This window comes from Pavona decussata, unplaced genomic scaffold (assembly GCF_977016875.1).
Source record: "Pavona decussata unplaced genomic scaffold, jaPavDecu1.1 SCAFFOLD_8, whole genome shotgun sequence".
Taxonomy (NCBI): domain Eukaryota; kingdom Metazoa; phylum Cnidaria; class Anthozoa; order Scleractinia; family Agariciidae; genus Pavona; species Pavona decussata.
The window spans coordinates 1,903,366-1,929,274 of NW_028145431.1; the positions used below are offsets into that span (position 1 = coordinate 1,903,366).

General features: G+C 38.8%; 3 protein-coding genes across 4 annotated transcripts; 2 read left to right on the forward strand and 1 right to left on the reverse strand.

The window, feature by feature from the left end:
- The first annotated feature begins 484 nt into the window (after window positions 1-484).
- On the forward strand, window positions 485-12,238 carry LOC146488843 (uncharacterized). Of its 2 annotated transcripts, XM_085114157.1 has the most exons (5): window positions 485-1,368; window positions 1,500-1,570; window positions 5,907-6,120; window positions 6,393-7,169; window positions 8,144-12,238. In XM_085114157.1, exons 1-5 carry the CDS (start codon window positions 1,335-1,337, stop codon window positions 10,165-10,167), a joined length of 3,120 nt encoding a protein of 1,039 aa, XP_084970283.1. In that variant the 5' UTR covers window positions 485-1,334; the 3' UTR covers window positions 10,168-12,238. The 2 variants fall into 2 exon arrangements, with proteins under 2 accessions (XP_084970283.1, XP_084970291.1); XM_085114165.1 differs by lacking the exons at window positions 485-1,368; window positions 1,500-1,570 and adding an exon at window positions 4,941-5,306.
- Window positions 11,517-20,797, reverse strand: LOC146488844 (glutathione S-transferase kappa 1-like). Its single transcript, XM_085114284.1, has 9 exons — window positions 20,653-20,797; window positions 19,769-19,850; window positions 19,097-19,197; window positions 18,712-18,739; window positions 17,828-17,928; window positions 14,040-14,075; window positions 13,273-13,389; window positions 12,897-12,990; window positions 11,517-12,237 (listed from the first exon to the last, which is right to left on the reverse strand). The coding sequence occupies exons 1-9, from the start codon at window positions 20,722-20,724 to the stop codon at window positions 12,191-12,193; spliced, it is 678 nt and encodes a 225-aa protein (XP_084970410.1). The 5' UTR covers window positions 20,725-20,797; the 3' UTR covers window positions 11,517-12,190.
- Window positions 20,798-20,818: 21 nt separating this feature from the next.
- LOC146488845 (mitochondrial coenzyme A diphosphatase NUDT8-like) lies at window positions 20,819-25,556 on the forward strand. Its single transcript, XM_085114248.1, has 4 exons — window positions 20,819-21,512; window positions 22,635-22,767; window positions 24,086-24,166; window positions 25,202-25,556. Exons 1-4 carry the CDS (start codon window positions 21,070-21,072, stop codon window positions 25,427-25,429), a joined length of 885 nt encoding a protein of 294 aa, XP_084970374.1. The 5' UTR covers window positions 20,819-21,069; the 3' UTR covers window positions 25,430-25,556.
- Window positions 25,557-25,909: the final 353 nt, after the last annotated feature.

Genomic DNA, 25,909 nt, shown 5'->3' on the forward strand with positions numbered 1-25,909 from the left:
GCAATATTTGACTGACAGACGGCTAAAGAGACGTTTGAAATTTTGTAAGTTTTCTTTCTGTCTTCAAAAGCTTCAAAGCGTTGTCCAGCAAAAAAAACTTTGCTGCACACTGCCCTCCCGCCAACATTGATCCGGATCTTTTTTCGGGTACTCCGATTTGCCCCTCTCCTCAAAGACCCAAATTTCCAAAATTCCAATTAGCCGGATATGGTTCGTGTTCCCAATTAGTGCTCTAAATACCATTCTGAACACTTAAATAAAGCCGGCATTTATTTATTTTATTTTATTTTACTGATGTCTTGCGTTTAATTGATCTCAGGTTGTCTCCGTTGGGTTTTCTCGCATAACACTGCCTTCAATCTTACATCAGTTCAATTTGATGACTTAACGTCTGATTTGAGTCATCACTGATTTTCTCTGCAATTACATGATCCGTGTACGCATCAGTGGATGAACGCTATTGTTAAACTACGTCTCTGATTAATTCCTTTGTAGAAAAATTATTGAAAACAAAAAAATCCTAGCTGTTTACTTAATTCTTCCCAATTAACATGAAGACATTTTTTTATTATTACATTTCAATTTTGCGGAGATTACAAGAGAAAAACACTGCTATTTTAATTTTGATTTTAACAGCCACGGAAAGTAGAAAAAATCACCTCTGCGAAAGTCGAATAAGGAAGCCATTTCAGTTTTCAGCGAGACAGCTAGCGATTGGTGTGAACAAGGAATCGAAACCTTTCAAAAGCAACATTGACAGACAAGTGTCACAAGTCAATAGCCCTCTTAATGCGCAAGATTTTATCGGAAAGAGTGAACCGATTACCCAGGCACAATTCCAATTAACGCTCAAGATTTTAGGGTTGAAGCGACAAAAACATCCTCTCTTTGACGTTAGCGTGGGTTAGCGATCAGCAATAGGCAACAGAACCGAAAATAAAAGAAAACCGAGCGATTGTTTAGTATTTGTACAGCTGGTCAACGAATGACAGAGAGAACTTTTCAAGTGAGATCTTTTTGTCCAGGTGTACGCTTTCCAGACCAAATAAGTTCATTAGCCAATGACAGGCCGTCAATCCGTATGATGGCAATATTGTACTCCCCCCAAATATCACTTAATCTTCGTTTACCATTTCGCAACCAATGACAGGCTTAAGCGAACTTGGAATTTAATTTCGTTCGGAAGAAACTGGCCCCAAATAAGTTTTCTTAGATCACACAGGATAAACTTTGTTTTAAAAGCGTCTGCGACAACTAGAGACTGTCTGGATTGGCTTCAAACAAGCCCGCACGTCAACAAGCTTAGCCTATTCTTTACATTTCAGCCGAAAATCATGTCCGCGCGATTCGTGTTTCTTCTGCTACATGGTAAGTAAGACCTGTTATTTTTTCTACCTAAAACGTGAAATAATTTTTATCTATAGAATAAGAAGGATCCTTTCGGAGTTAAATTTCCGTTTTTCTGATTAACTGAGTACTATACTTGTTTTCGTACTTAGGTGCTATTTTGTTGTGCCTTTCCGCATCAAGTTCAGCATTGATGCCAGGACAATTTAATGACTGCTCACAGGTATATAAAAGTGAAATTGTCATATTACCTTAGTTAAGTATAGCGCAGAATAAATACCTGTTACTTCCCTGGAAAATCATTAGACGTTAACGGATTAAATGATTCGAGAAATGAACTTGGTTTCGTGGCATAGTAAACTGAAACAAGTTGGTATCCGCATGGATACAAAAGGATTATGACGTTTTTATTTCCAGAATTTTACAGATTCGCCATTTTAAATTTCCCTAGTTGTTTAAGAATCTTGTTCCCGTTCTATATTGTATTCTGTTATAAAAGATCCGCAGATCTGCTCGTTTTTCCACATATATGCAACGAAACCGAAAATATACTAACTCGATGCTAACACAGCAGTAGAATTTAGGCCATTAGCATCGCGTAAAATTACACACATTGTAACATGGTCGTACGATAAATGTTTTAAACATTTTGGTTAAGTGAAAATGAAATTCGACGCAAAAAAGAGTATTTTTCAATCGCGGTTCCCAGGATGAATTTCCTCCCGAAATTCGACATTTGGCAATTTAAAAAAATAACGCAAAATTTCAATAAGGCAAACAGTTACAATGCAAGTCGAGGATCATTTTCCTAATGCAAATATTTTCATCTGGTCTCAAACGAACACTTTGATTCTAGCAATAAAAGTCGGGCGACAAACCTACAGTTGCTAACAATTGTTATGAAAAGCAAACCTTTTTAAGTTTTGGATGAAAAGGTATAACCTAATTAGCTAACGCCGAAATAACATTTTGTCATCACCTAGAGATTAAATTTAAAATTCATCTTGTGTGTTTTCAACTTACAGCCGCGACCATCCGTGTGCGAATTTAATTCTCCAGAATTGGTTTTCAGATTCGGCTCGAAACATTTCGCCCTTAAAATTTTAATTTAGCCTTTGATCATTTATTTTTGTGAGATAATTGTTGAGGTCCAATATATTTTCTGATAATTAAATGTAATAATTTTACTCTATTTCAGATGAATTAACAAGGCTGTTAGCCAGTTTAATTGTTTTATTTGGTTCAGCTTTGCGGTCAGGTGCCTTCAAAATTTTTCCTCAAAATAAATTCAGTTAGGAGAACTGTACTTGAAGTTCAGAAATTCTAAAAAAAAAAAATAGACGAAAACGTCTTCCTGTTCGTATTTTAATTAAAAGACAGAGAAGCTTGAAGTTAAACCACTTTAACGGAACAAAACATTCGCATGAATATTAGCAGAAGCCGTAGTGCTTATTAATTCAGTTTCAACACTCTATAATAACCTACGTCACCAGTGGATTTGAGGTGAACTTAACCAAGGAAATGCGAGGGATTAAGCAAAGTTAACGAATCTTTTTTATGAACAATGGCAAAATAGTTTATTCGTTTGCTTATACTTTTTTCGGCTTCACTTTTTTTCCACGAGAAACTGATCAAGCCAGAAACTGAGCTTATCAACAATAGTCATCAAGTACGCGCGATGAATTTTACATTGATGCATCTTAGTTTTCCGGAAAAACGTAGGTTTGGATAAAAGAGAAACATGGGGGGTTATGAAAGTTTTATTTCAATTGATTTTTAACTTGATTGGGTAAAATTCTTCCATTATTCCTTGAGATATTTTAATTAATAAAGAGCCGGTATTTTAGACGCACAAATCAAGGTGCTAAATCAACACGGTTTTTTGACATCTCAATTTCGCCATTAATTTGTCACAACTTAACAACCTTTCTCCCCATATTTATGGCAGAAAGGCGGTAAAAATAATAAAAGAAAATCATTTTTCAGCAAAAACGTTGCATCGAAATATTGAGTCACTACAGACAAATGTTATTGGCAATGATTTTTTTTCAGATTTGCATTTGCATTGTTGTCGATCGATCTGGCAGTTTTTCCCTCCAGATAAAGGCTTACGGCTTTTGGCTTGATAGTTATCACCAACTACGTGTATAACAAAACTGTCCTACATGCGATGTTTCATTGTTACTTCAGTGAGAACTTCGTTTGCCTTCAACATGAGATATTTAACAACGCGTAGGACCTGAAGTAACAACATACATCTGAAGCCGGAACGTTGCCACATTTAAAACAAAAATCGGGTCCGATCTAAAAAATACTCGGTTGCGTTTCAGGCGTCTAACATTTCTCAGTGTCTGTTTAAGGCCTTATGTTATATCGAAGGATCGAATTGTTAAGTTTTGGGAACTGAGAACAGTGCTGAAATAATAATAAAAATAAATAAATAAAAAGCGTACCGCTTTTCGTACCAAAAATGCCCCCATGACACCATAGGATGACATCAAAAGATTTTCTCAAGTAGAGGAAGAAAACACAGTGAGGCAGTTTTTAGCAATTCACGAATGACGCAAGGCAGCCATTTCCATATCATCCCGGCTGGTTATCCTAGGCCATTGTCAGACACTTGTTTCTGACAGTTGCAGAAACTTTAAGCAAACCTGAAACATCAGTTGTTTTTATTTTCTTTCGATTCCAATCCGTCTTTTAGCCGTTTTAAAATAATGCTTTAAAAAGATGATAGTAAACCGTATCCAATTTTAGTTTTCGTTTTGTTCTGATTTTTCCAAAAATATATATATTGAGGCCTGAACGCAGAAAATCCATAAAGAATACAGAAATTGAAATAATATCATCTAGCCTTGGCATCTGCACATTTTCATCCAGAGGTTATAGGAATATTTTTCCATTTGCCTGTCTTATCGAAATATATCGTGAAATACGTATGGCCATATCGAGATGATACCAGAGAATGTATGATACCGTGTAGAAGAGTTTACTATTTTTGTGAAATCTTAAAAATACCGAAACTTTATTCGTTCTCCAAGACTGATCTGAAAATAAAACATATATTTTAGTTGAGTTCGGCAACCAAATCGAGGGTCACCAAAATCAATGCCAGGGCACCCGAAACTACGGCAACCTATGATTTTTTTTTGAGAAACTCCTTATAAATCTCCCGCGTCGCATAAAACGAAAAAAAGTCGCCGTTGAGGTGAGAATCGCTACCTGGTGACCGATTGATGTTATTTTTTGTTTCATTTTTGGCTGGTCTCAGGGCATGAAAGTTTCTTTGTACGCTTTCGCAGCTAGGGTAGAAGGCCTGTTTCTGTTTAAATATTAAAATGTGTTTCTTTGAAGTTCGCCCTAAAGGTGCCGATTGATATCCGAAAGATAACGGTGAAAATACGTGATTGTTAGAAGGTATTTATGATCAAGAGAGATAAAACTGACTATGCGATTTTTTTTACTCGGCAAACGAAATGAGAAATGATGGCGTTTAGCTTTATATTCACGAAACCAAGAAGTTAGAAAAAACAAAACAGCATTCATGATCTAAATCTAATATAGGTTAACACTGAGTTGGTGCGGTGAGGCCTTCCCCTGCTTTCAACGTCAAGTATCTTCGTCCGACCGCCGGCCGAACGACCAACCGTTCACCAGAAAGAAAGCTGGTTGATCCAATCCAGTTTTACTACAGAGTAGTATCATAGATGTTTTTTTCGGAGGACGGAGGTGTGGGGGCGAACTCAGACTAAAACGCCCGTTGCCGACGGTTTGTAATTCCTATTGGTTCTGTGACCCAGTGCTGAACTGGGCACAGCTACTCCTGAGCGTTCTGGTTTCATAGTCGTTTCATAATCCCCCATTGAAACTGCAACGGTGGTAAAGAGAGAAAAGAAACGATGTCAAAAGCAAAGTTACCAAGCCAATCACAACACCAAACAGATCGAAGTACTTACTTGGTAATTGGGTACCCGAATGGAGAACTCTGTTTACTTAAGAATGCAAGCGGCGCACGTAGTGTGAAGCGCGGTAAATATGTTGTAGTATACATGGTATAGGGGTCAAGCGCCGCCGGGAATGTGAATAGTTGACTAGATTATGCTAAATCGATTACTTATGTTGGTTTGAATTGATTCCTGGTTGGTGAAAAACACAAAACAGATTGTTTCTGATTGCTGAAGCAAGTTCCAGTAGTTCTTTCCGGCATAAGGCTTAGTTAACTTAAAACTAAGACCAGTGCGCACATGTGGTCTCTCTGTCCAGAGATTGTCAATCAAAATGTGACATGTAATCTGTGATAATCGATATTGACATAAATTCATATTTTGCCGATACGGAACAGAGAACTGGGTACTAGGGTAGTACGCGAAGGCTCATGGTTAGCGCGTGATTGAGAAACTTGTGACATTCTCAGTCACGTGTCCGGCTGTGGTGCTGTAATCTTATTGATGTGTCAATTAAAACATATCTTGGGCCTTGCTGACCTATGTGCCCCTGGCTTATGACCTTGGACTGTGGTCGGTTGTGTAGTGAAGGTAAACTGATTTTCTCTTCCCCAGGCTTCGTGTACCAGCTCCCTTGGGAACACACCATGTCCAATGGAGAATAACGAGTGCAAGTGTGCCACAAGCGACAGCTCCGCCTGCGGTACACTGAATCAGCAGGCTTTTGTAAACATCACAGGAGCAGCAAATGAAAGCCAAGCAAATTGGAACTGCTGTTTTTGTTCACGTAACTCAAGCTATTGCTGCAACACGTGCAACAACACAACAGGTTTGTTAATTGTTATAATTCAGCAGTCAATGGTAAAAAAAAAGGAAGCTTTATGATATTTAAAGTTTGTTTGTCAGCTTTATTGGACACATCAAAATTGGTACAAGATAAGAACAAACAGAAATACGAGGAACAAAATGACTGGTCCAAAGGGTATTGCGCAAAACAGGATAACGAGACCTATGCGAGGCACAACACCTTAAAAGCTCTTACCCCCTTGTAAGAATTCTACTGGAATTTGGCTGTAAATTTTCCCATTTTTATGATTACAGCTCCGCCAGCAATTATACTACCAACCAGACATTACAGAATAATCCTGGTGTTTCTTTTGGAATGCAAGCAGTTTGATGACCACCAAAACAAGTTGAACAACTCCCTTCAACAAGAAATAGCTCGCCTTACCAGTAGTCCACTGGGTCAAATTTCAGTGAAACAGACCGACTGTACGACTGGTCAGCGGCCGTTCTGCGGGGTGGACGTTGAGAAAATCAGGGTGCATCACCGCGCAAGACGCTTAGTTGGTGGTAGAATGAAGGGAAAAAGCACAAAGAACAAAAACAACGGGGGATACAATTCGTACCGCGAAACTATAGATCTCACGTGCGAAGCTTTGTCCGCAAACATCACAGTTTCTGGACAGAATCTCACTTTGCTTGAAATGTCTTTGGATTTACTAAGACATCTTCAAGCCAATAACTCACTGATTGTTCAGCTATGGGATGGGCAGCGTGCACATTCCTCGTTCATGTTATCGGCCGTCGAAGGATCGTCTTACAGTCTTCATGAAGCGCCCGCGGCGAGAGGCCCAAACCCTCTCCCAACAGAAAGTTTGCCACCCCTGGAGTTGAATTTAACACCCATGATATACGCCGGTGCTGGCATTATGGGCTTGGTGGGCCTGTGCGTCTTGTGGAAGTTCATTAAACATTCGTGGCTACTTTACAGAAAGAAGTTTACTGCGATCAACAGCGACCGCGTGGACCACAAGAAAGTTCAACAGCTTCAGCGGATTATGGAAGCGATGGAAGAAAATGACAGTCCATCACACGGTAAGCGCGGCATACATAATAGTAAACAGTCAAACCTGCATTAAAGGGGAAGAGTCATGGATTTGGTTTCATTAACAAAATCCACAAGCGTTTTTGTATTAACAGAAACCTAAACAAAACAACCTAAACAACCTTTTACAAGTTCTCACATTTCCGTCTCCAAAATGTACTACAACAGATCATGAGTTGTTACTTTTAGTCAGTTGATTTGTTTTTCTCTCGGCGTTCTAGAATTATTTTGTGAGGTACTGAAGCACCATTTTCACCAAAAATGTCCTGTGACACTTCCCCTTTAATGGGTCATCCTCCATTACCCGGTCATTTCTCGAAGTCCTGAAAATTGCTCTCTTTACTTACTGTCAGTAAATATTTATTCATTTAGCGGTCAGCTCACCGCTAAAAGTCGTGATAGACTGCAAACAGCCTCTTTCTTCTCCTAAGTTTGGTAGGGTAAAAACGCGAGCAACGGTCCCACAAAATCCCGCGCATCACCTTCCACTAAAGATAGACGCCTGGGGACGAGAGTAGAGAGAGATTGCTCAAGAGACGTATTTGATAAATTGCCAAAACCAGGTCAAATTTCTAGCCATTTAGAAGTGTGTGTTGAGTAAAGATATCTGCTCAGAAGTTATGGGTATAAAATGTTCTCTAGCGTAAGACGGATATAGCAATGATAACGAAAATAGATATTTGTTTCTTCGTAAAGAAAAGCGTTATGATTCAATGCATGAACGTGAATCCATGAGCTATGGATCGTTACACTTGATTTCATAATTGGAAGCTAATCAGAGCAAGAGCAACATACAGTTTGTTGTTTTATTTGCAAAATGGTCGGGGTTTTTTTCTCTTGGAAATCACAAAAGGAGACGCGAACTGCCGAAACTCGTGGATCCTCGCGCGATAAAAGTTTTTACGTGCTACCGGTATTACTACTAACATGTTTTTTTTTAAAAAAATCTTTTTTCTTTCCTCAGCAAATGGGAGCGCTCTGATCACAACTTCAGGCAGTAGATTTGGTAGTAATAGCGAGGCCATGACGCAACAGTATAACTGGTCGTCAGCAAGGTCGCTTGCTCCCGCGTATAAGCCAACCGAGCTACATAACCAGCGGACTCCGCCTAAACTCATTCTCGATGAAGAGTCCGATATTGAGAGACGAAGTATTGACAGCGCAAGTGTGGTCAACCTAGATGATGACGAAAACTTGAGCGACATTTTGAACAGTGATGACGAGCAAGTGTTGCGACCTTCGACTGGGAGTTCACACATCCCACAAGGAATAGGAAACCCGGGATTTACCGATGAAGGAGCGACAGTCGAGCCCACCGTGAAAGAGATTAAAAGTTACAACGGTAAAATGCAGAAGAACTCTACCTCACCAAGGCTTGCTAATGGGACTGCGCGTTCAAAGCTTTCTGTTCACAACAGTGTTAATCAAGAGGAACGTAGAGAGTCCCTCGCTTCTTCCGATTTCAGTTTAGACGCTGAAGAGAAAACAGTTTTCCTACCGGTAAAAAATTATAAGAACAGACAGAAAGACTCCGCGAAGCAAAAACAAGGTAAAATATTGTTGTCGCCCTCAAGGACTGATAGGAAAGTTCGTAGAGGATCCGTAACTCCTGTCAATGAAGATGACGAGAAACGCAAGCAATCCGCAACAGAATCTAAGAAAAACAAAAACTCTTTAACCATACAGACTGCCCAAGATGGGGGACGACGAAAATCAATATCGACAACGGATAATGAAGTTCTGATTGTAACGCCCAAAGAAAAGTACACAAAAGGGAAAAAGAACACAAAGGAATTTACGTTGGAAAATGGGACAAAAACAGACAACGAAGACGCAGTTAACCCCAAGAAGAACAAAGCCACCAACGAAGGATTGGTTACAGAAGATAATGGACGTAGAAAATCAATGATAAACGATGTGGAAGACGTCCAAAGCTTAGGCAAGAACGGAACGAAGACAAATGGTAGCTTAACAGTATCGGCCGCAAAAGTCAGCAGCGGCGGCCGCAGAAAATCCTTAATTGCTGACAGAGAAGGCGTCAAAAACTCTGAGAATGATGTAAAGATGAATGAAAGGCTAACCACACCAGTAAGTGAACGTAGGAAGACTTTAACTGCAGATGAAAAAGCTCAACCCCTCGCAGGAAACGGAACAAAAGAGAATGAAAGATCCGTCACGGTGGGTAATAGAAAGTCGGCGTTGGCCACGGATGCTGAAGAATTAGCAGAAGGTTCCGGTAGAAATCCACCAAAGATAAACGTTGAATCAACTACATCTGTTGAGTCTACATGGACTGGAGAAAATACCAAAAGAAAAAAGGAAAAACTGACGGGAGGCAAGAAGAAGAAAGCGGATGATCTGGTCGACTTGTCAGATCTGGAAGAAGCGATTTTGGCTTCTCCTAAAGATGTCACGGGCTTAAATGTGGTACCAGCAACGTCAGAGATGCAGCGACGAAATTCTGTAAGAGCGGGAGACAAAGAAACGAAGAAAAAGAAGAAAAAACGAAAGGAGAAGGAGACAGCAATGCGAAAATCACGAGAAGACTCTGATCACTCCGATGAAGATGTTGAGGAACAGATAAAGCAAATAAATGCAAACTCTCTCGATCCGGAAAAAACGCAAAGGAAGAAAAAGAAACAAAAGAATGCGACTACTACTAGAAGGAGAGCGATAAGTCCCGGAGCAATGGATGCAGATGAAGAAATAAATGAAATTAATGGAGATTTCAGCCGGCAAGATGCCATAAAGTTAAAGGCGGACTCCTTACCGGTACGATCAGAGAAAAAGCGCAAAAAGTCGCTTATCCTGGAGGACATGGAAAGCAAGTCACAAAGTGATGAGATGGAAACAAAGTCAGACCAATCACTGAGTCCGCGAGGGTCTTTTCAAGAAATTGATCCTTTACAATCACACAGAATTTCGCCAATCCCCACTGGATACAAGTCGCCAATGCTGATTATCAAGCCTTCTAACCATCGGTACTAACTCTTGGTAAAATGCTCCTGGCGCACCGATGACTCCAGTATGACACGTCCACAGTCTGTGCCAAGTCTGGGATTGGTCTCAGTCCGATGAGGCATTTCAAAAGACTCTTCAATGCACTTATTTCCGGATTGAGTGCGGTGTAGCACGCCGTACGCGTCCTTTTACTTTGACCAGGCCTAGTCAAGGTCTTGAGGTACGACTATTCGCCCAAAGCCTCCATCCTCCATTGCGTTCTTCAGATCTTCTACCTCAAGACCAGTCAGTCCTCCTTGAGAACGCCAATGTAGGTCCCAAGTCAGTGGACTTACACTTGCTCTAGTACCATAAGTTGGAGTTCAAATCCTTCCTCGTATGGCAACGCCCAACCAGTTTCAATATTCTTGATTTTCTCATAGTTTTATCGGCGAGTGGAGGTTGACTTCTGTAGAGCTCTATGTTGATGATATGATGTTCTTTGTCATTTTTTATGTTAACGGCTGTTGTTAGAAGCCTGATAGCATCTGTCGAGTTGTTAAGCGGTGTCATTGGTGATGGTCCGCGTTTCAAACCCACATTGCACGCATAGAGAAGCTTTGATTCTACTGTAGTAAGCAGAATTTTAACCATAATTTCTTGACTGAGTAAATTAACCATACTGAACTAACCGAATACCAAGGGAGTCTCTCAATTACACCTGAGAGATATTCGACAGTGGCTGCCTAGGCTTACTAAATAAACGGCAATTGTTGATCAGCCAAGATCAAGTGCAATCCCACTGACATTGTCACAGTTACAAAAAAAGAGATAGCAATCTACCTGATATGGAAAATTAACATACACTAACAACGGGGAAAATGTATTTTAAATGATCTGAAACTAAAGGAAAACGAGACGAGGGACTTTCCAAATGAAGGAAATTAACACGAGCGCGGACATCACGTATTCCAAAGCGATTTCGTCCGACCTGCACTGTAACGAAGGCTGAGAATGACAATTATAGCTAATGATGATTGATTTGTTGTGCAATCATGAAATACATGCCAAATTTCCGTGTTAAGTCGCCTTTCTAAAATAAGGTTTTGAACCCAGAAACAGTTTAAACTTTGGAAAGAAACATAGCCTCTATGCCATGAAGGTTGACTTGGCATCAAGGCAGACATGGTAAAGCCAAAAGGAAATGCTAATTAGACGTGACCGGAGCCTAAGAGACACATATGTTCTGACAGATTAACCATGTTCATAGTCCTGCACGGAAAAATGTATATAACAAATGACTTTGGAAAGTTGAAGAAATGAAAGAATAATTTATAAGGAATGTTAAATGTAATTATAAATGCACATTTACTGTGTGGTCAGCAATAAAAAACAAATTTCAACCCATCACTGGTTTTATTGAGTGTCTATACATTTCAGTGGTTATTTCGCTAGCTAACAAAGTGCCTAGGAGTCTAAGGAAATTGAAAAAGTTTTTAAAATCTTATCATTAATTAGAATAAATAAAAAGAATGGTACACACTATAGTAACATGTAATCTGACATTTCAGTGAATCGTAACCATAGGTTAGCCCACTGAATGAGCTACATAACCTACCTTGGGAGCCGTGATTATCACTAAACAACAGGCAAATTGTCTTTTCGAAATACGAACCATTATTAACAATAAATGAGAAAGATGGTAAATTGTAAGCTCGGTAGTGAAAAGAGAAAGATGTGATGAGCGTGGGACAAGCAAAAATCCAAGTCCCGGATGGAAAATCAAACCCACGGTCTTCCGTACACCAGTCGCGCGCATGCTCTAACCACTGAGCTCCTGGGAGACTGGTGGCGAGCGAGGCCATTTACTACAAATGGCGTCAAGGCTCCTTGGGGCAACCTCTTGATTCTCGGTTTTATATTACATGTACAAAGTGTTGAAGTAGGTTTGACTCCTTTTGTATTGCTCTAAAAGATCCCCACTGGCCCAAAACAATGTTGTGTGGACAGGAAAGTCTTTGTTTACATAGTGATAACCCGTGCATGCTTGAGTAAAGGCCTATTCAGATGTCTACAGTTGTGAGTTAAGAGGTCTCAGTGGCCCTTCCCACTGCACACCTATGGAGAAAAAATAAAGAGAAATGTGGTATACATATTCACTGCAACACGGTTTGTTATTTCTCTCTTATTTCTCAGACTTCAACAACTTACAAAATCAACGCACTTGTAAAGAATTCATGGGTTAAGGCTACTGTAGTGTTAGTCGTTTCTTCCAGGAAAGCAAAATGGGAAAATATTCACAGCATGCACAAAGTCTGGGGGAACCAGTCACGGCCCTCCCTCTTCCTAGTTTCCTGTACATTTCCTAGATCATCAGGGGAGGGGGGTACTCTCCTATACAGCTTATATAGCCCAAAGAATACCCCCCCCCCCCTAGACCTAGATCACAGGAACCCCAATTAACATGAGATGGCAAGTAATCAAGGCGCATAAAAAGTGAAAAGAGAAGAGGCTGGCTAAAACAAATACAAAACACAAAAAGAAACGAAAAAAGTTTGACCGTGATTTTGGATCTTAGGAAGAACGAAGTCATATTATTGGCATAACATTTGTGTGAACCCTTTCCTAGCTAAGAGAGACACCTATCTCTAAAACAGAAACAATGACAGTTCTCTACCATCTCTTCAAACAGGGACAATGAGGTCTAGCATGTTACTTTTCCATGTTGTTCAACATGACCAAGAGTTTCTTCAGAGTTAAAAAACTTGTCAACTTACCAAGCAAGTGAGCTAACAAAAGAAACCTGTCCGAGCCAAAAAACATGTGAGGCTGACCATCAACATGTGCTACGATAATTGGAGCTCCAAAAGCCTAAAACAAAACGTCTTTACATTAGCATCACATTAATACCCATCTTAGTAGCCTTGCAGCTTATGAACACTACAGATTCTACAGATTCATGCCTACTGTTTCATTAGCACCAAAGGCTGGACAGTAATGCAAATTTACTGCAGGTTATTTCACAGAACTTTGCCAAGAATCCCTAAGTTTTGTAATTTATTTTTTATAGAATCTTTTTATTTTAACCTGGGTGGTAACTGTAGTACTGTAAAGCAATACCCTAATTCATTGTCATTTTATCAGTTTACTCACCCCAATATCAAGTGCTTTCTGTGTTGTCTCTTTCAGTTGATCTTTAATTTCCTTCTCTCCAATCTTGCGCATCAGAGATTGAGTATCATTATCATTTAAACCAACTTTTTTGCACACCTAAGTATGTGAAAGGGACAAGAATCATTTTTATAAAGTTAACACCTTCACCAATGTCATGTCAGACTACTGCAAAATGCTTATCCAATGATCTCAATGAAGAAGTAACGGGCCACTCTCAGAGGTCTCCATTTGACCTGGCATACGCAATCAATGATATATGACAATCAATACCAATAATTGCTAATAAACAAAATCAAACATTTGAAATCAATTACCAATTGAAGAACGAAAATTGTGTGATTTTTAATTTGACTGCCCATAGATTTTCATTGATTTTTCATGAACTCTGATCAATAATGTGCTCATCGACTACCATTAATAAATAGCATTTATTTGTCATTGATTTGAACAATATTATTTGAAGTTAAGTATTTTGTCTTTAATGATAACATATCAAAAAGGGCTGCAAGTCTCAAGTGTGACAAACACTTGTCAGAGTCTTGTGTTCTCTGCAATACATGTAAGTTGTTCTGGAAATATCCACACCCCTCCCATGAAAGGTGTTTTTCTTTGGACCCCCCTCCTTGGAATTCCTTTGGCTTTTTGAGACCCCTCCCCCTGTCCCCTTTCGTTGGGGTGTGGAAATTTTCTGTAAACGTACATAATATTTTATTTACACCGCTCTGAATCATGATATATTGGATTACCTCCTGAAGGCTCTGAAGTTCAGTTATATCTTCATCCTAAAAAAAGAAAACAATCATACTTATGTACATCAAAAACTGACACTTATTTATTATTCATAAACCTTGAGTAAGCTGTAATGTAGTTTGCCTTTTGATACCGAAAGTATTGCATCATTACAAATTTCAATAGAATTTGTATAACCAAGAATATATCATGAAACCTTCTTGGATGGTATTAATAGTAATTTGTAGAGAGTGGAGAATGTCTCCCATTGTCCCCCAGTCCAGACTCTCCAGTTGAAGTCCCGTACCATTTATGAATCAGCTTACTATGATCTCTGTTGTTCTCCAGTCAAGCCTACCAACTCTTCACTTGAGTACTATACCAATAATTATGGTTACTGATTAAATAGATTGTGACCAGTCAGAGGTGAAATCACACCACAACAAAAAAAACAAAACAACATGCATACTACAGAAATAATTTCTGTAGATGGTTACAGGTTGCATTTATTTTTTGTTTGTTTATTTTGTATCTTAATAATTTATTACTTTTCTTTCCCAACAGAAGAAACATTTCAGAAATAATTCCAGTGTTCATAATTTGTTTTCGCATGAATCTAGCTGGTTAGTAATAATATTAAAAGGACTGCTGGAAAATGGGCCCAAAAGGCCATCTGTAGATCAAAATATTGCTCTACAAGTAGATTGGCCCACAAACGTTCACTTAGAACTTTTGTTTAGCTTAACAGAGAAATCAAAGGCTCCTGTGAGCCAACTCGTGAATGCAGATGACACAAAGTAATTGAAATTTAGACGGCTATGGAAACTTCCTTGAAAGCTAAAAAAAATTATATCTTTGCCTGATTATGTAACAAAAAATAACCATTCTTGTACTATAAAAATGATTGTCAAACTATTCTCTACAGATTGAATAAGATTATTCTGATGCGCTGATTAAAAAAAAATCACGTGTTTTTTAATTCAAAGTTCATAGAAGCACGCCATGTGCAGCTACGTCATGCAAATTTGTGTCCGATAGTACAGGGCTACTGGATTTTGTGATCGGGCTAGTGGATTCTGACCATCACTTGCCCAATGGGCAAGTGAAGTTTTTTTGGGAATTGAAATTACAAAATTACTGTAGGGCATACTTTTTTTTAACTTCCAGGTAGATTTGCATTTTTCAAGCCGATCTCACAAAGGGAAATCTGTTCAACAAAGTAGCGCATTACATTTCATGCCCGACATAAATGCCTGAAATTTTTCCTTTGGAGTTCAGTCCATGCAATCCTCAAGTAAAAATAATGAAATATGACAAGCTCTTGCTAAATAAGAATTATTTATCGACTGCGTCCTTTTGCTTTTGCATAAATTACCAATTGTAAATTTCGAAAATGAAACATTTTTTCCCTTTGAAACCTCTATGAAAGCTGACAAGATCTTAAAGTGTTCGTTTCACCAGAAATTTGCATAATTTTGTCTACGACGTCAATGATGTGTGACATGGCACGTTCCGCTTTCGCGTGAAAACTGACAGCAAAACTAGTTTTTTTAAGCAAACTAATCTACTTGATCAGAAATGCCAACCTCTGGAGATCTGAAATCTGGAGATTTGTATCTTCTGAGCACCCCTCCCCCCTCAACAAAATTGATGCACTTAACCCCCCCCCCCCCCCCCACTGGCACAAAATTTGCATGAAACTAGAGCTTTTTGTCCTGCTCTTCAATTGGTTGAACGTCGCTAATATTGCAATGATGTTGGTTTCTGTCATAGTTTGTGGCAGATTGGGTAAAATGGGTATGCAAATTAGTCATGACATGATATTTCTTAACTTTACAGAAATTTTGAGTTGAAATACTAGACTATTTATACAATTAAGACCCCAAGTCGCTTTTATCCGAGAGGTTTAGTCACCCCTACCGGAGACCGGGAGATTCGTTCCGTATCCGGGAGACTCCCGGATAATATGGGAGAGTTGGCATGAATGCTTGATGGAAAAATATGATGAAAGATGTCGAGTTTTCATGTATGCAAAAAGTTATGATTAGCAGTGAACATTTCAGTTAAAAAAGAGTGCTTCTTGCAGCTGATGACATTTTCTGGTGGCAAAATTTCAAGTTGCGCAACGCTATATCACGCATTCTTTCTGCCTAAAACGATTCAGTTAGTTCAATCGCGAAGGGAGGATAGGTTAAAAAATCGACGAGGCCTACAATATAATAAAGCCACTAGTGCTAAAGGTAAAAGCTCTGAAAAGCGTCTTGTTTATTCAAAGTCCATGCCGACAATTACTTTTAAATTAAATTATTTCTAAACTAGAAATACGTGACTCGCAAAACCTCGCGAAGCTGGGGCTGGGTGGAAAGCCCTCTTTACTCGTATTGTAGCATCGAATGAGGAGATTAAAAGGTTTCTGAACATAGCAACTATTTTGATGAGCATGGTCTTTTCGTAGTTCCACAGGCTAGTTTGCGGTTTGCGGTTAAAAATCTATTTCTGACGCGATGAAATGTACAACGGGCGTGCAGCGCTGTTGTGTTCGATGAATTTATTTCCCACGGAAAATTATTTTACCGCGGCCACAAAACGTGTAATTTCCTCAATGCAATCTTTCACAAAAAGGATTTCTGGAAGAAAGGGAAAAGATTCTGGAGAGATTGTTCTGTATCCAGTGAATATTGATGACTGGCACGCAAACTTTCCCGATGTATGCAAATTTTGCTCCAGACGACGCCAGACAACCTGACGTTATTCATACTTTGTTTTTCACCGTTGCTAGGCAATATTGCGGACACCTTCAACGAAATATATATACATCGCTCGAATTCGCGCGGCTTAGCTCCGCTCGGGCCGGCTCGGGCTGACAAATTTATTAACCTCGCTTCAAGGAATTAAATTATTTTTAATTCTTAAAAGGCACCGAACTTTGTAAAAAAAAAAAAAAAAAACGAAAAAACCTATGACTGCTCAGATTCAACGAAAAATCTCCATTCTTACACTAAAATGATTGTCAAATTATTCTCTACAGAATGAATAAGAGAATTCTGATGCGTCGTGAAAAAAATGTTCACGTGTTTTTTTTTTCACTAATTGAGTGTACGACCCCGGACTTTCTGAAAAACTGAAAAAAACTTGTAACTTTGCTCAGATTTAACGAAAAATCTCCATTCTTGCACTAAATGATCGTCAAATTATTCTTTACATATTGAATAAGAAAATCCTGATGCGCCGTGAACAATAAATGTTCATGTGTTTTTTCCACCAATTGAATTAAAAAACTCATTCACTGCGCACGCCCGAAAGTTAACGACAGAACCGACCGACCAACCAAGTCAACAGTCAGCTATCGCTATAACTCGTTCATTGCGCATGCGCGCATTCACGAGTTAAAAAGGAAAACATTTCAAGCATTTCTGATGCATAAGCTTGTTGAGAAAATAAGAGCCCTTAAATCAAAACTTAAATATGGTCCTATGTTTCTGATAACAATAACCTACCTATGTGCATGCCAAATTGGAGTGATTTGAGAGAAATTTGGATTCCAGGACCAAATCATCACTTCATGCCTATTTTCCAGTAAGTCTTTCAATTAATGACTTAGAAATTGTACAAGCTGCTCATCAATAGACCCTTTTCACGCGGGGCCATATTGAGCCTCAGAAGAATAAAAAAACTTTGTTTTTGCGCAGTAAGCCTCACCCACAAGCAAATTCAGTGTGAGACTTGCCGTGCAAAAACAAAGCTTTTTATTCTATTGAGACTCAACATGGCTGCCAAGTGACAAAGGTCTATAGATTAAACTCACCCTGGACCAGATTCTCATCCAAAATTCCCGAGAAAGATTTTCAACTTTGTCTGGTTGATATTTGCTTGCTGCAGTGATCAGTCGCATGGCAGACAAGGAACCTGCACAGTGATTGACAATTAAAATGACTTTTATTGCTAATGGGACCTTTCTGCAATAATTTATTTGCTTTGCAATTGTTATAATAAAATTATTATTGAGAACTGGACGGTGTATACAGCTTTAGAAAACTGATGTCCTTCATTGACTTGCCTTTTGGAAAGCAATTATTATTAATAATATTTTTTGCTGAGTATAACTTAAAGCATCCTAATGAAAGAACATAAAAACAAATAATATTTCAAAGATTAAAAGGCTGATATCATTACAATTGCTGTTTAAAATTGTATTATTATATGAATTAAAGGGAGGAGTTCACATTTCAGGGCATGTGCATGAATCTAAATGTTTTTTTTTTCTCTTTCTTATCAACTTCATGGCCTTAAAAATCCCACTCACATAAACTGCAGTAATCACATTCTACAATTAGTCCATGCAAAATGACTATGACCAAAATTCACAGAAAATGCTAGTGAATTGTAATCATAAAATTGTGGATATTTTAAATTTAGCATTGCCCCACAGGATTTACTCCAGGATTGATGTGTTTACAGTTATTTGCATGCCAAGTAACGCAATCATACGAAAAAATTACCACCCGAGTTATCTATTTCCTTCCGAATGGTTCATAAATAACAAATTAAATTAACAGGCTTGGGTCATAGTGAGAAAAGGCAAAAAAGTATTTTGATTCATGGATGCACAGAACCATAAACCCCTCCCTTTAAAATTGTAATTTATCCTTTAAATAGGTTAGTACTTAATGCAATCATGATAACATTTACCTTTCACAAACATGGTATTGACAAAATCCTGAAATCAAAGATCAGAGTGACTATTATTATTACTGGTATAAATATTTTTATTGGTGAAAAACAGTCATAGTAATTAATTAGATTGTAAAATACTGTAATACTAAACTTATGATCTACAATCTTTGTAGAAAAGACTTTCACTATCTTGAGCTACCAGTAGTAAATGACTTAATTTAAAAACAAGATTTAGAGGAAACAAGTTTCTGTTTGAGTCTTAAAGAAAACAAAAGTTTCAAGATAATAGCTGGTGTTGGCTCTGTATTTAGGGTAACCTATACCAGAAGTCTCCGGCAGTTTAATAAAATGAAGTTTTAATTAATAAATGTAAACATTGTACATGAAGACTGCAACTTACTGAGGGTGGCTTGAGTGGAATTCCATAAAAATTCCGCAATCTTTCAATGTCCTTTACCATGTAGGCTCCTTTGGCTGTAACCATTGCTGGCGGCTTATTTCCTAAAACGATTGAGTAAGAAGTAGTTACAACCTTTTTCTATAAATGGCAACAGTACATAATTTTAGCATCAAAGATTTATAATTTTTACCTTTAATATTATTATATATTTTAGTTAGTTCTATGACTAAATACTGTACTAGTAGTATTTACTCTATTTCTATAATTATTGTGATGTTCCAGAAAATATCCATACTCCCACCTCCTCCATGGATAGCTTTTTTTTGCACCCCCTGTCCCCCCAGGAAATTTCAGTTTAGCTTCATACTCTGCTTCTAAAATTTTGACTTTTAAGACCCCCTCCCCCTAACTAACATTTACACTTCTGACCATAAGTTTAACAGCTGAGTGATAGATCCAGACATTCAGGCAATCAGGGGACCAGCTCTCAAGTGCTCAATTTACTTTTCTTTCAATAAATTGTGAAGTAAAAACATATGTCAGCATCTGGGTCCTATGGACCTCAGTTTTGGTCTAAAAAGTAATTGGGGGAGGGAGGGGGGCTGCCAAAACACCCCCTGAGAAGGGATACAGAAATCTTCTGGAACAGCGTCATTGTATTATACCATTTACCTGCACCAGCCATAATTCCGGAGAGAAAAAAAGGACGAAACTGCAAATCTAAATTCCATTTTGGACAATAGCGGCACAACACCTATGAGAAAATAAATAACAAAATTAATGCGCTTAACCAAGATGCATTTAAGTCTTTCTGTGTATATGGATAGGGCAAAAACAAAACAACAAATTCGCTGTCTGGGATGCATCATTTTTCAGCTTGGCCCAGCCACACGCACTTAGCTCGATTGGCTTGCTATTTCCAAGTGGCTGTGCCCTCTTCCTTAGTAATTTTTCTTTCATGAATTTATGTAACACTGTATAATTTCTGGGTATGAATAAATGAATAAAGATTGTTGTTTGTTGTTGTTGTTGTTTGTTGTGCAGCAGTGCAGGGGGCAAGAAGGAAGGATTGGAGATATGGGATCCTTTCTATCCTCAGGGGAGCAGGGATGGTGAGAACACTCACATCTCGCCAATCTGGTTCGGGTTCCATTCCTAGACTCAACGTCATACGTGGTTGAGTTCGCTCTCGGTTCTCCTCCTTGCTCCAAGAGGTTCTTCTTCGGGTATAATTTCCAGTTTTCCTCTGTCCCCAAAAAAACCAACATTTTCCAAATTTCCAATTTAATCTGATAATCTGACCATGAAGAGTGCCCTCGATTATAATGTGCACTGCATCCTGTTTCCAACCAACAAGGAAACCCCGATCACAGTTTCCGTTTCCAAAATCCCACAACTATTGTGGGCTCTTCACTTCCGAAGTACACCGCCCCCAACCGTGTCCACAAAAGGCTGTTTAATAGCTAGTCTAAGTATGAATGGATGAGGATCGTTGCAGACCTTTCTCAAGAAAATACAAGCAAAAGTAAGAGACCTATGCTAACAGATGAATTTACCTCAAATGCAACCCATGAATACGGCGACAGGACATCGTAAAACAACTCTACGCTTCTCTTTGCAAGCGCCATGTTTTGGAAAGGACTTTGGAACGAAGCCGGGTTTTGCACAGCGGTTTTGTCATGAAGGAGGTTTTATAAATGAGGCATATACGAAGTATCCCGCCGTCGTCTTCAAAATGGCGGGGATCTACCGTCATCTTTGAAGAAAATTCTTCAGTGGATTTTTTCCTTCGTTTCAATTAACTTTTAATGAAAAACTGTAGCCTTGAGAATGAAATTCCGTTTATAGAATAAGAAGCAGTGAGCAACATCAGTGGGTACAATTCTTTGGTCATAAATTGACTGTCAATTACTTATTGGATTACTGGAATGTGTGGAGAAATTGCGCTAAAATAATATCGAGAAGATCTTGAGATGAATATTGCATCAATAGTGAGTTCAAGACTCTTCCAAGAATTGCAGAAATTCAGTGTAAGATTTCCTTCAAATCACTGCATCATTGCCAATCCTAAAGCGTTTGTAAGATGTTTTTCAAGGTATCTCAATGCCACTGGCTCATTAGGCTCACCACAGCTGTGTAACAGCAAATCGCCAAGTTTAACAAGACTGGAACAGTTTAGATGGATAAGAACTTCCAGCTCATCAAGGACGTTGTCAAATTTAAATGACGCCTTTTCAGAGGTGAATAAAGCACGTCTTGTACAGCAGTTAGGACGGATGAAGCCTCGCAAATCTTTGTTAGCAACCTGCTCTGAACAAGCAGCCGTGTTTGTACCTTTCTGTCTTGTGGACTCTACTCCTTCAGTGCTCTTCACACTGCGTTCAAGTCAGTTGAATAGTCACAGAGGCGAAGTTAGGTCAGTATCTCATTGTACCTGGAACCAGGACAAAAGTATGTAATAATCACAGCAATATCAAATATCAATGAAATTCAATCATTGATTAATCAGTAATAATAATAATGTAATTGATTGTTATGGATTGATTCAATCAGTCAATGAAAATTGATACTCACTTGCCGAGACTTCTTAATTACATTTGATTTTAATTTTATTGAACAATGACTAATGAGCAACTTACAGTAAAACCTGGGATATAAGGTTTGTCGTATCACGTGACACTATATATAATAAGGTAAAGGTAAAGTCACACAAAAGCCTAAGTGGCCCACACGACCGGAGCTTAGCCTGGTTTCTGTAGCATGAAGCAACTAGGAGTATTGCTACTCCCCCCTGGATGGGATGCTAGTCCATCGCAGGGTTACCCCCAGCAGTACGTCGCCAGTACCCATTTATACACCTGTGTGAAGAGAAACAATGTGGAGCAAAGTTTCTTGTCTAAGGAAACAACACAGCAATGAAGAGACCAACCTGGCCTCGAACCAATGACCCTCAGATCCTCCGACCGTCCGATTGAAAGTCCCACACGCTAACCACTACACCACCGTGCCTCCACATAATTATATAATAAGGCAATACCCAACAAATTATTATTACATAAGTGCTGACTTATCTCCATTATGTTGAATCAAGAAATTGAACTTTCTGTTTTCTCTGTTGGGAAAGACTGCATGTATCTAAAATGTTGGGTGATAGTAGTAATGGTAGCTTGGTGCTTTGTTTAGCCACATTGTGCAGTTCCGGAAAAAATCCATACCCACCGCACGGAAGGTCATGGAAATTCCTAGGGGGAGGGGGGTCTTAAAAGTCAAAATTTTAGAAGCAAAGTATGAAGCTAAACTGGAATTTCCTAGGGGGAGTGGGGTGTGCAAAAACAAAAACCCTTCAGTGAGGGAGTATGGATATTTTCTGAAACTGCGCATTACGCAGAGTGAGCAGTGAGCTTGTCTAAAGTCTTACATGCAAATTACATTTACTGTATGGGGTGAGTGGTAATATATATATGGTGTAAAGGGATAAAGGGAATCCTCTTCTGCTTGTCAACGTCTTACTAATATTGCCATGATGATAATTTTCCAGTTTTCCTGGGGGTAAAAAAGATCCTGAGGACAAAAGTCTGGTGGAGACGGCCATCAGAGAGATGGAAGAAGAGTTAGGTCTTGACAGAAGCTGTGTGCATGTCTGGGCATCAATGCCACCAATGCCCGACAGGGTAAATATGCCTATTAACTGAATAAATAATACATTGCTTTTGAGAATCTGGAGGGGTGTTTCTTTACAGTGCGACGTGCCTTACCGTGGCCACCCAACAAACTTTTTTTACAAGTTAGCCAATCAGGATATCTTCCTCCTTGTTCATAAAATACAAAACAACATGTTTTCGATAATTTGTTGTTGCGTCACTTTGCTGTAAGCAGTTGGACTTTGCAAGGAGGTGTGACCATTAATCAAATTCGCGTATCCTGATTGGCTAACTTGAAAAAAAAGTTTGTTGGTTGGCGACAGTAAGGCGCATCACACTGTAATATTATACAGTGTAAATGTCTATCAGTCTTACTTATATTAATATAGACTACCGGCAAATGCTTTCATGACATTGAAATGGTGAACTGCATGATTTTTTTTTTTCACACAATGTGTTTCATGTTGTGTTTTAAAGCTAGACATGCTTATTACAGCTACCTAATCATTCAGATCACTCACTCACTCAGCCAACTACAATGCAGTTGGCCACTAGTGTTTTCCACTACTTCCTGTCTTGTGCTATGGGACAGTTCTCGTCTGGCAATGAAGGGTTGGCCTTGCAGATCACAAATTCAGATCACCACATCATCTGCAAAGTCGGCATCAAGCATATTCAGCCATAACAGATGTCTCACTAGTTACATGCCCAGTATTATTTATCATACACCTTAAAAGCAACTGCCTCCTGAAGGAGACCACAAGGCCAAAAACTATGTACAGCTTGCCTTTACATGTTCCTTGTAGGTGCCAGAGCAAAACCTAGGACATCCCTGTTAGGGCCATTTCTGACACTGGCAACAGAATTGGAAGAGGAGTTGGAAGTGGAAGTGGAAGCGTAAGGAGTCTTCTGTTCCAGTGTGATTTTAAAAAATGGATATGGAATCGCAATCTTAAGCTTGACAGAATCGGAATCACAAGGATCAGAATGTTTTCTTTTTCTTCTGATTCCACTTCTGATTCTGTCGCTTGCAATCAAGTGTGAACTGGTTGATTGGAATCGGAAGGGCAACCAGAAGTATCAACCAATCACATAGCTCATTCCCATCCCTTTACAAGAGACTGAGAACGGTTAACATGGCAGGCTTCAGCCATTTTGAATGAAAGTGAGGCTTCTGTTTCTGCTTCCATCATATTGATTCAAACCAGATCAGAAGATTCTTCTGATTCCGACTCCTACTCTGATTCCAATTCCACTTCCGTCACTAGGCTGTGTGAACCAGGTAGGCAAAAGCCTTGATACCCGTAGTGTGCTAATTATTTGTCTTGTTGGTATATTAATATTGTAGCTTGGTAAAACTGCAATCACAGCTGTCCTTGGATTTATTGGAGAAATTGATGTTAATTCCCTTGAACTGAATCCTGAGGAGGTACGTTTTAAAATCCCCTAAAATTTGATTAATGAATAGCTGTAAGAATACTGAATGTAGTAGAGGGCTGATGTCAGTTACTGTAAGGGGCACAGTCGCAGATATTTTGCTATATGTTGGTCAAACTACTCAAATATTTGACAAGGTACCTTGGATGCTAAAAGTAGGAATGTTCCATTCTCAAACTCATTAATAATTCATTAAGAGAAAGCAAAGAAAATCACTACTGTGACCGAGGTTTGGATATGTGATCCTAATTACCATAACATTTTGCCAACTTTAGCCTTGAATTTCTCCAAGAACTATTGCTCATTTGAGAAGCCATATCAAACACTTGAAAGTGTGTTTCATCAGATATCCAAACACCTCGAAGTCGCTTAAAAAAACTCGGCTGCGCCTCGTTTTTTCAACCTACTTCTCGATGTTTGGATATCTGATGAACATGCTTTCTCGTGTTTGATATATTACTTAATTATCCGCACCCACCTATGGAAGGTCAGATTTTTACACTCCTGTTTTTTGCTGTCCGCACCTTTGAAGATTGCATTCAAATTAAAGGGGCCAAGATTTTGTCAGCTTGTTTTGAAAAATATTCTGACAGCCTGACAGAGGTTCAGAAAATTTTGGAATATCCCATAAGCTGGGGCTTAATGGGTTAACAACAACTTAAGGGAAGGGTAATAATTATGAAGTTGGAAGTCATTTATCATGGGAACTCTTATTTTACAGTGGGGACACTCGAACCGTGAACAGTCAAGGCTTTTCTTCGCCTTTTTTTTTCAAATGCTGTCCGATCAGAAACTCCCGTGAAAACAATGAATCCTACCTTTTTAAACAACATTGAATCAGAAAAAAGATGAAAAGTTCTTAGCGAGTGATAAATTTTCTTTAGTCTGTTTATATTGCAGAGAGAGAAAAGTCCAAAAATTAGCCTTAGCCGTTCACGATTCGAGTGTCCGCACTGTAAACCCTTCACAATTTTGATATTTTGTACAGAAGGGAATAATTATTTTTTCCCTTTATTTAATACCTCAGGTTGAATCAGTCTTCACTCTTTCCCTGGAACATCTATGCAGTGCTAAGAATCAAAGATACACAAAGTTCAAACATCTTGGAGTATCAATCATGAAAAGACCTGTGTTTGTAAATGGTCCTCATAGAATATGGGGCTTAACAGCCATTGTTTTAGACATAGTTATGGCCACTTTCTGTCCAGAATTTTATCGGAAAATGTTTGAAATTAAAGGGCATGGTTTGAGATAAACTCCCTTGCCAGTAATCTTTATAAATTTAAAATACAAAAGGGTACATAATTTATGGTAAAAGTTTTGATCTTTTCTAACTTAAATTTAGATTAAAAATTTTAATCAATGTGACATAGTCACCCTGTAACAACTAAATTTTAAATTAAATTTTTAAAATTTTAATACTTATATAGCGCCCTTTAACATCTAAATGATCAAAGGCGCTTTACAATCCAAGAAAGCTAATTACAAATCAAATCAAATCAAATCTTGGTTTTTGAGGAGAGGGGAAAACCGGAGTACCCGGAGAAAAACCTCTCGGAGCAGAGTAGAGAACCAACAAACTCAGCCCACTTATGACGCCGAGTCCGGGAATCGAACCCGGGCCACATAGGTGGAAGGCGAGTGCTCAAACACTGCGCCAACCCTGCTCCCCATTCAACCCTGCTCCCCAATACAACGTATTCCACGTAAATGCACTTCCATCTTACCTTGTAGT

Coding starts and splice junctions, on each gene's coding strand:
- LOC146488843 (XM_085114157.1), top strand. CDS start 1,335: ATGTCCGCGCGATTCGTGTTTCTTCTGCTACATG. Junction 1,369..1,499: donor CGTGTTTCTTCTGCTACATG/GTAAGTAAGACC, acceptor TTTCGTACTTAG/GTGCTATTTTGTTGTGCCTT. Junction 1,571..5,906: donor AATTTAATGACTGCTCACAG/GTATATAAAAGT, acceptor TCTCTTCCCCAG/GCTTCGTGTACCAGCTCCCT.
- LOC146488844 (XM_085114284.1), bottom strand. CDS start 20,724: ATGGCGCTTGCAAAGAGAAGCGTAGAGTTGTTTTACGATGTCCTGTCG. Junction 19,198..19,768: donor CGGAATTATGGCTGGTGCAG/GTAAATGGTATA, acceptor CAATCGTTTTAG/GAAATAAGCCGCCAGCAATG. Junction 12,991..13,272: donor AGAAAGCACTTGATATTGGG/GTGAGTAAACTG, acceptor GTTTTGTTTTAG/GCTTTTGGAGCTCCAATTAT.
- LOC146488845 (XM_085114248.1), top strand. CDS start 21,070: ATGAATATTGCATCAATAGTGAGTTCAAGACTCTTCCAAGAATTGCAG. Junction 22,768..24,085: donor TGCCACCAATGCCCGACAGG/GTAAATATGCCT, acceptor TTAATATTGTAG/CTTGGTAAAACTGCAATCAC. Junction 24,167..25,201: donor TTGAACTGAATCCTGAGGAG/GTACGTTTTAAA, acceptor TTAATACCTCAG/GTTGAATCAGTCTTCACTCT.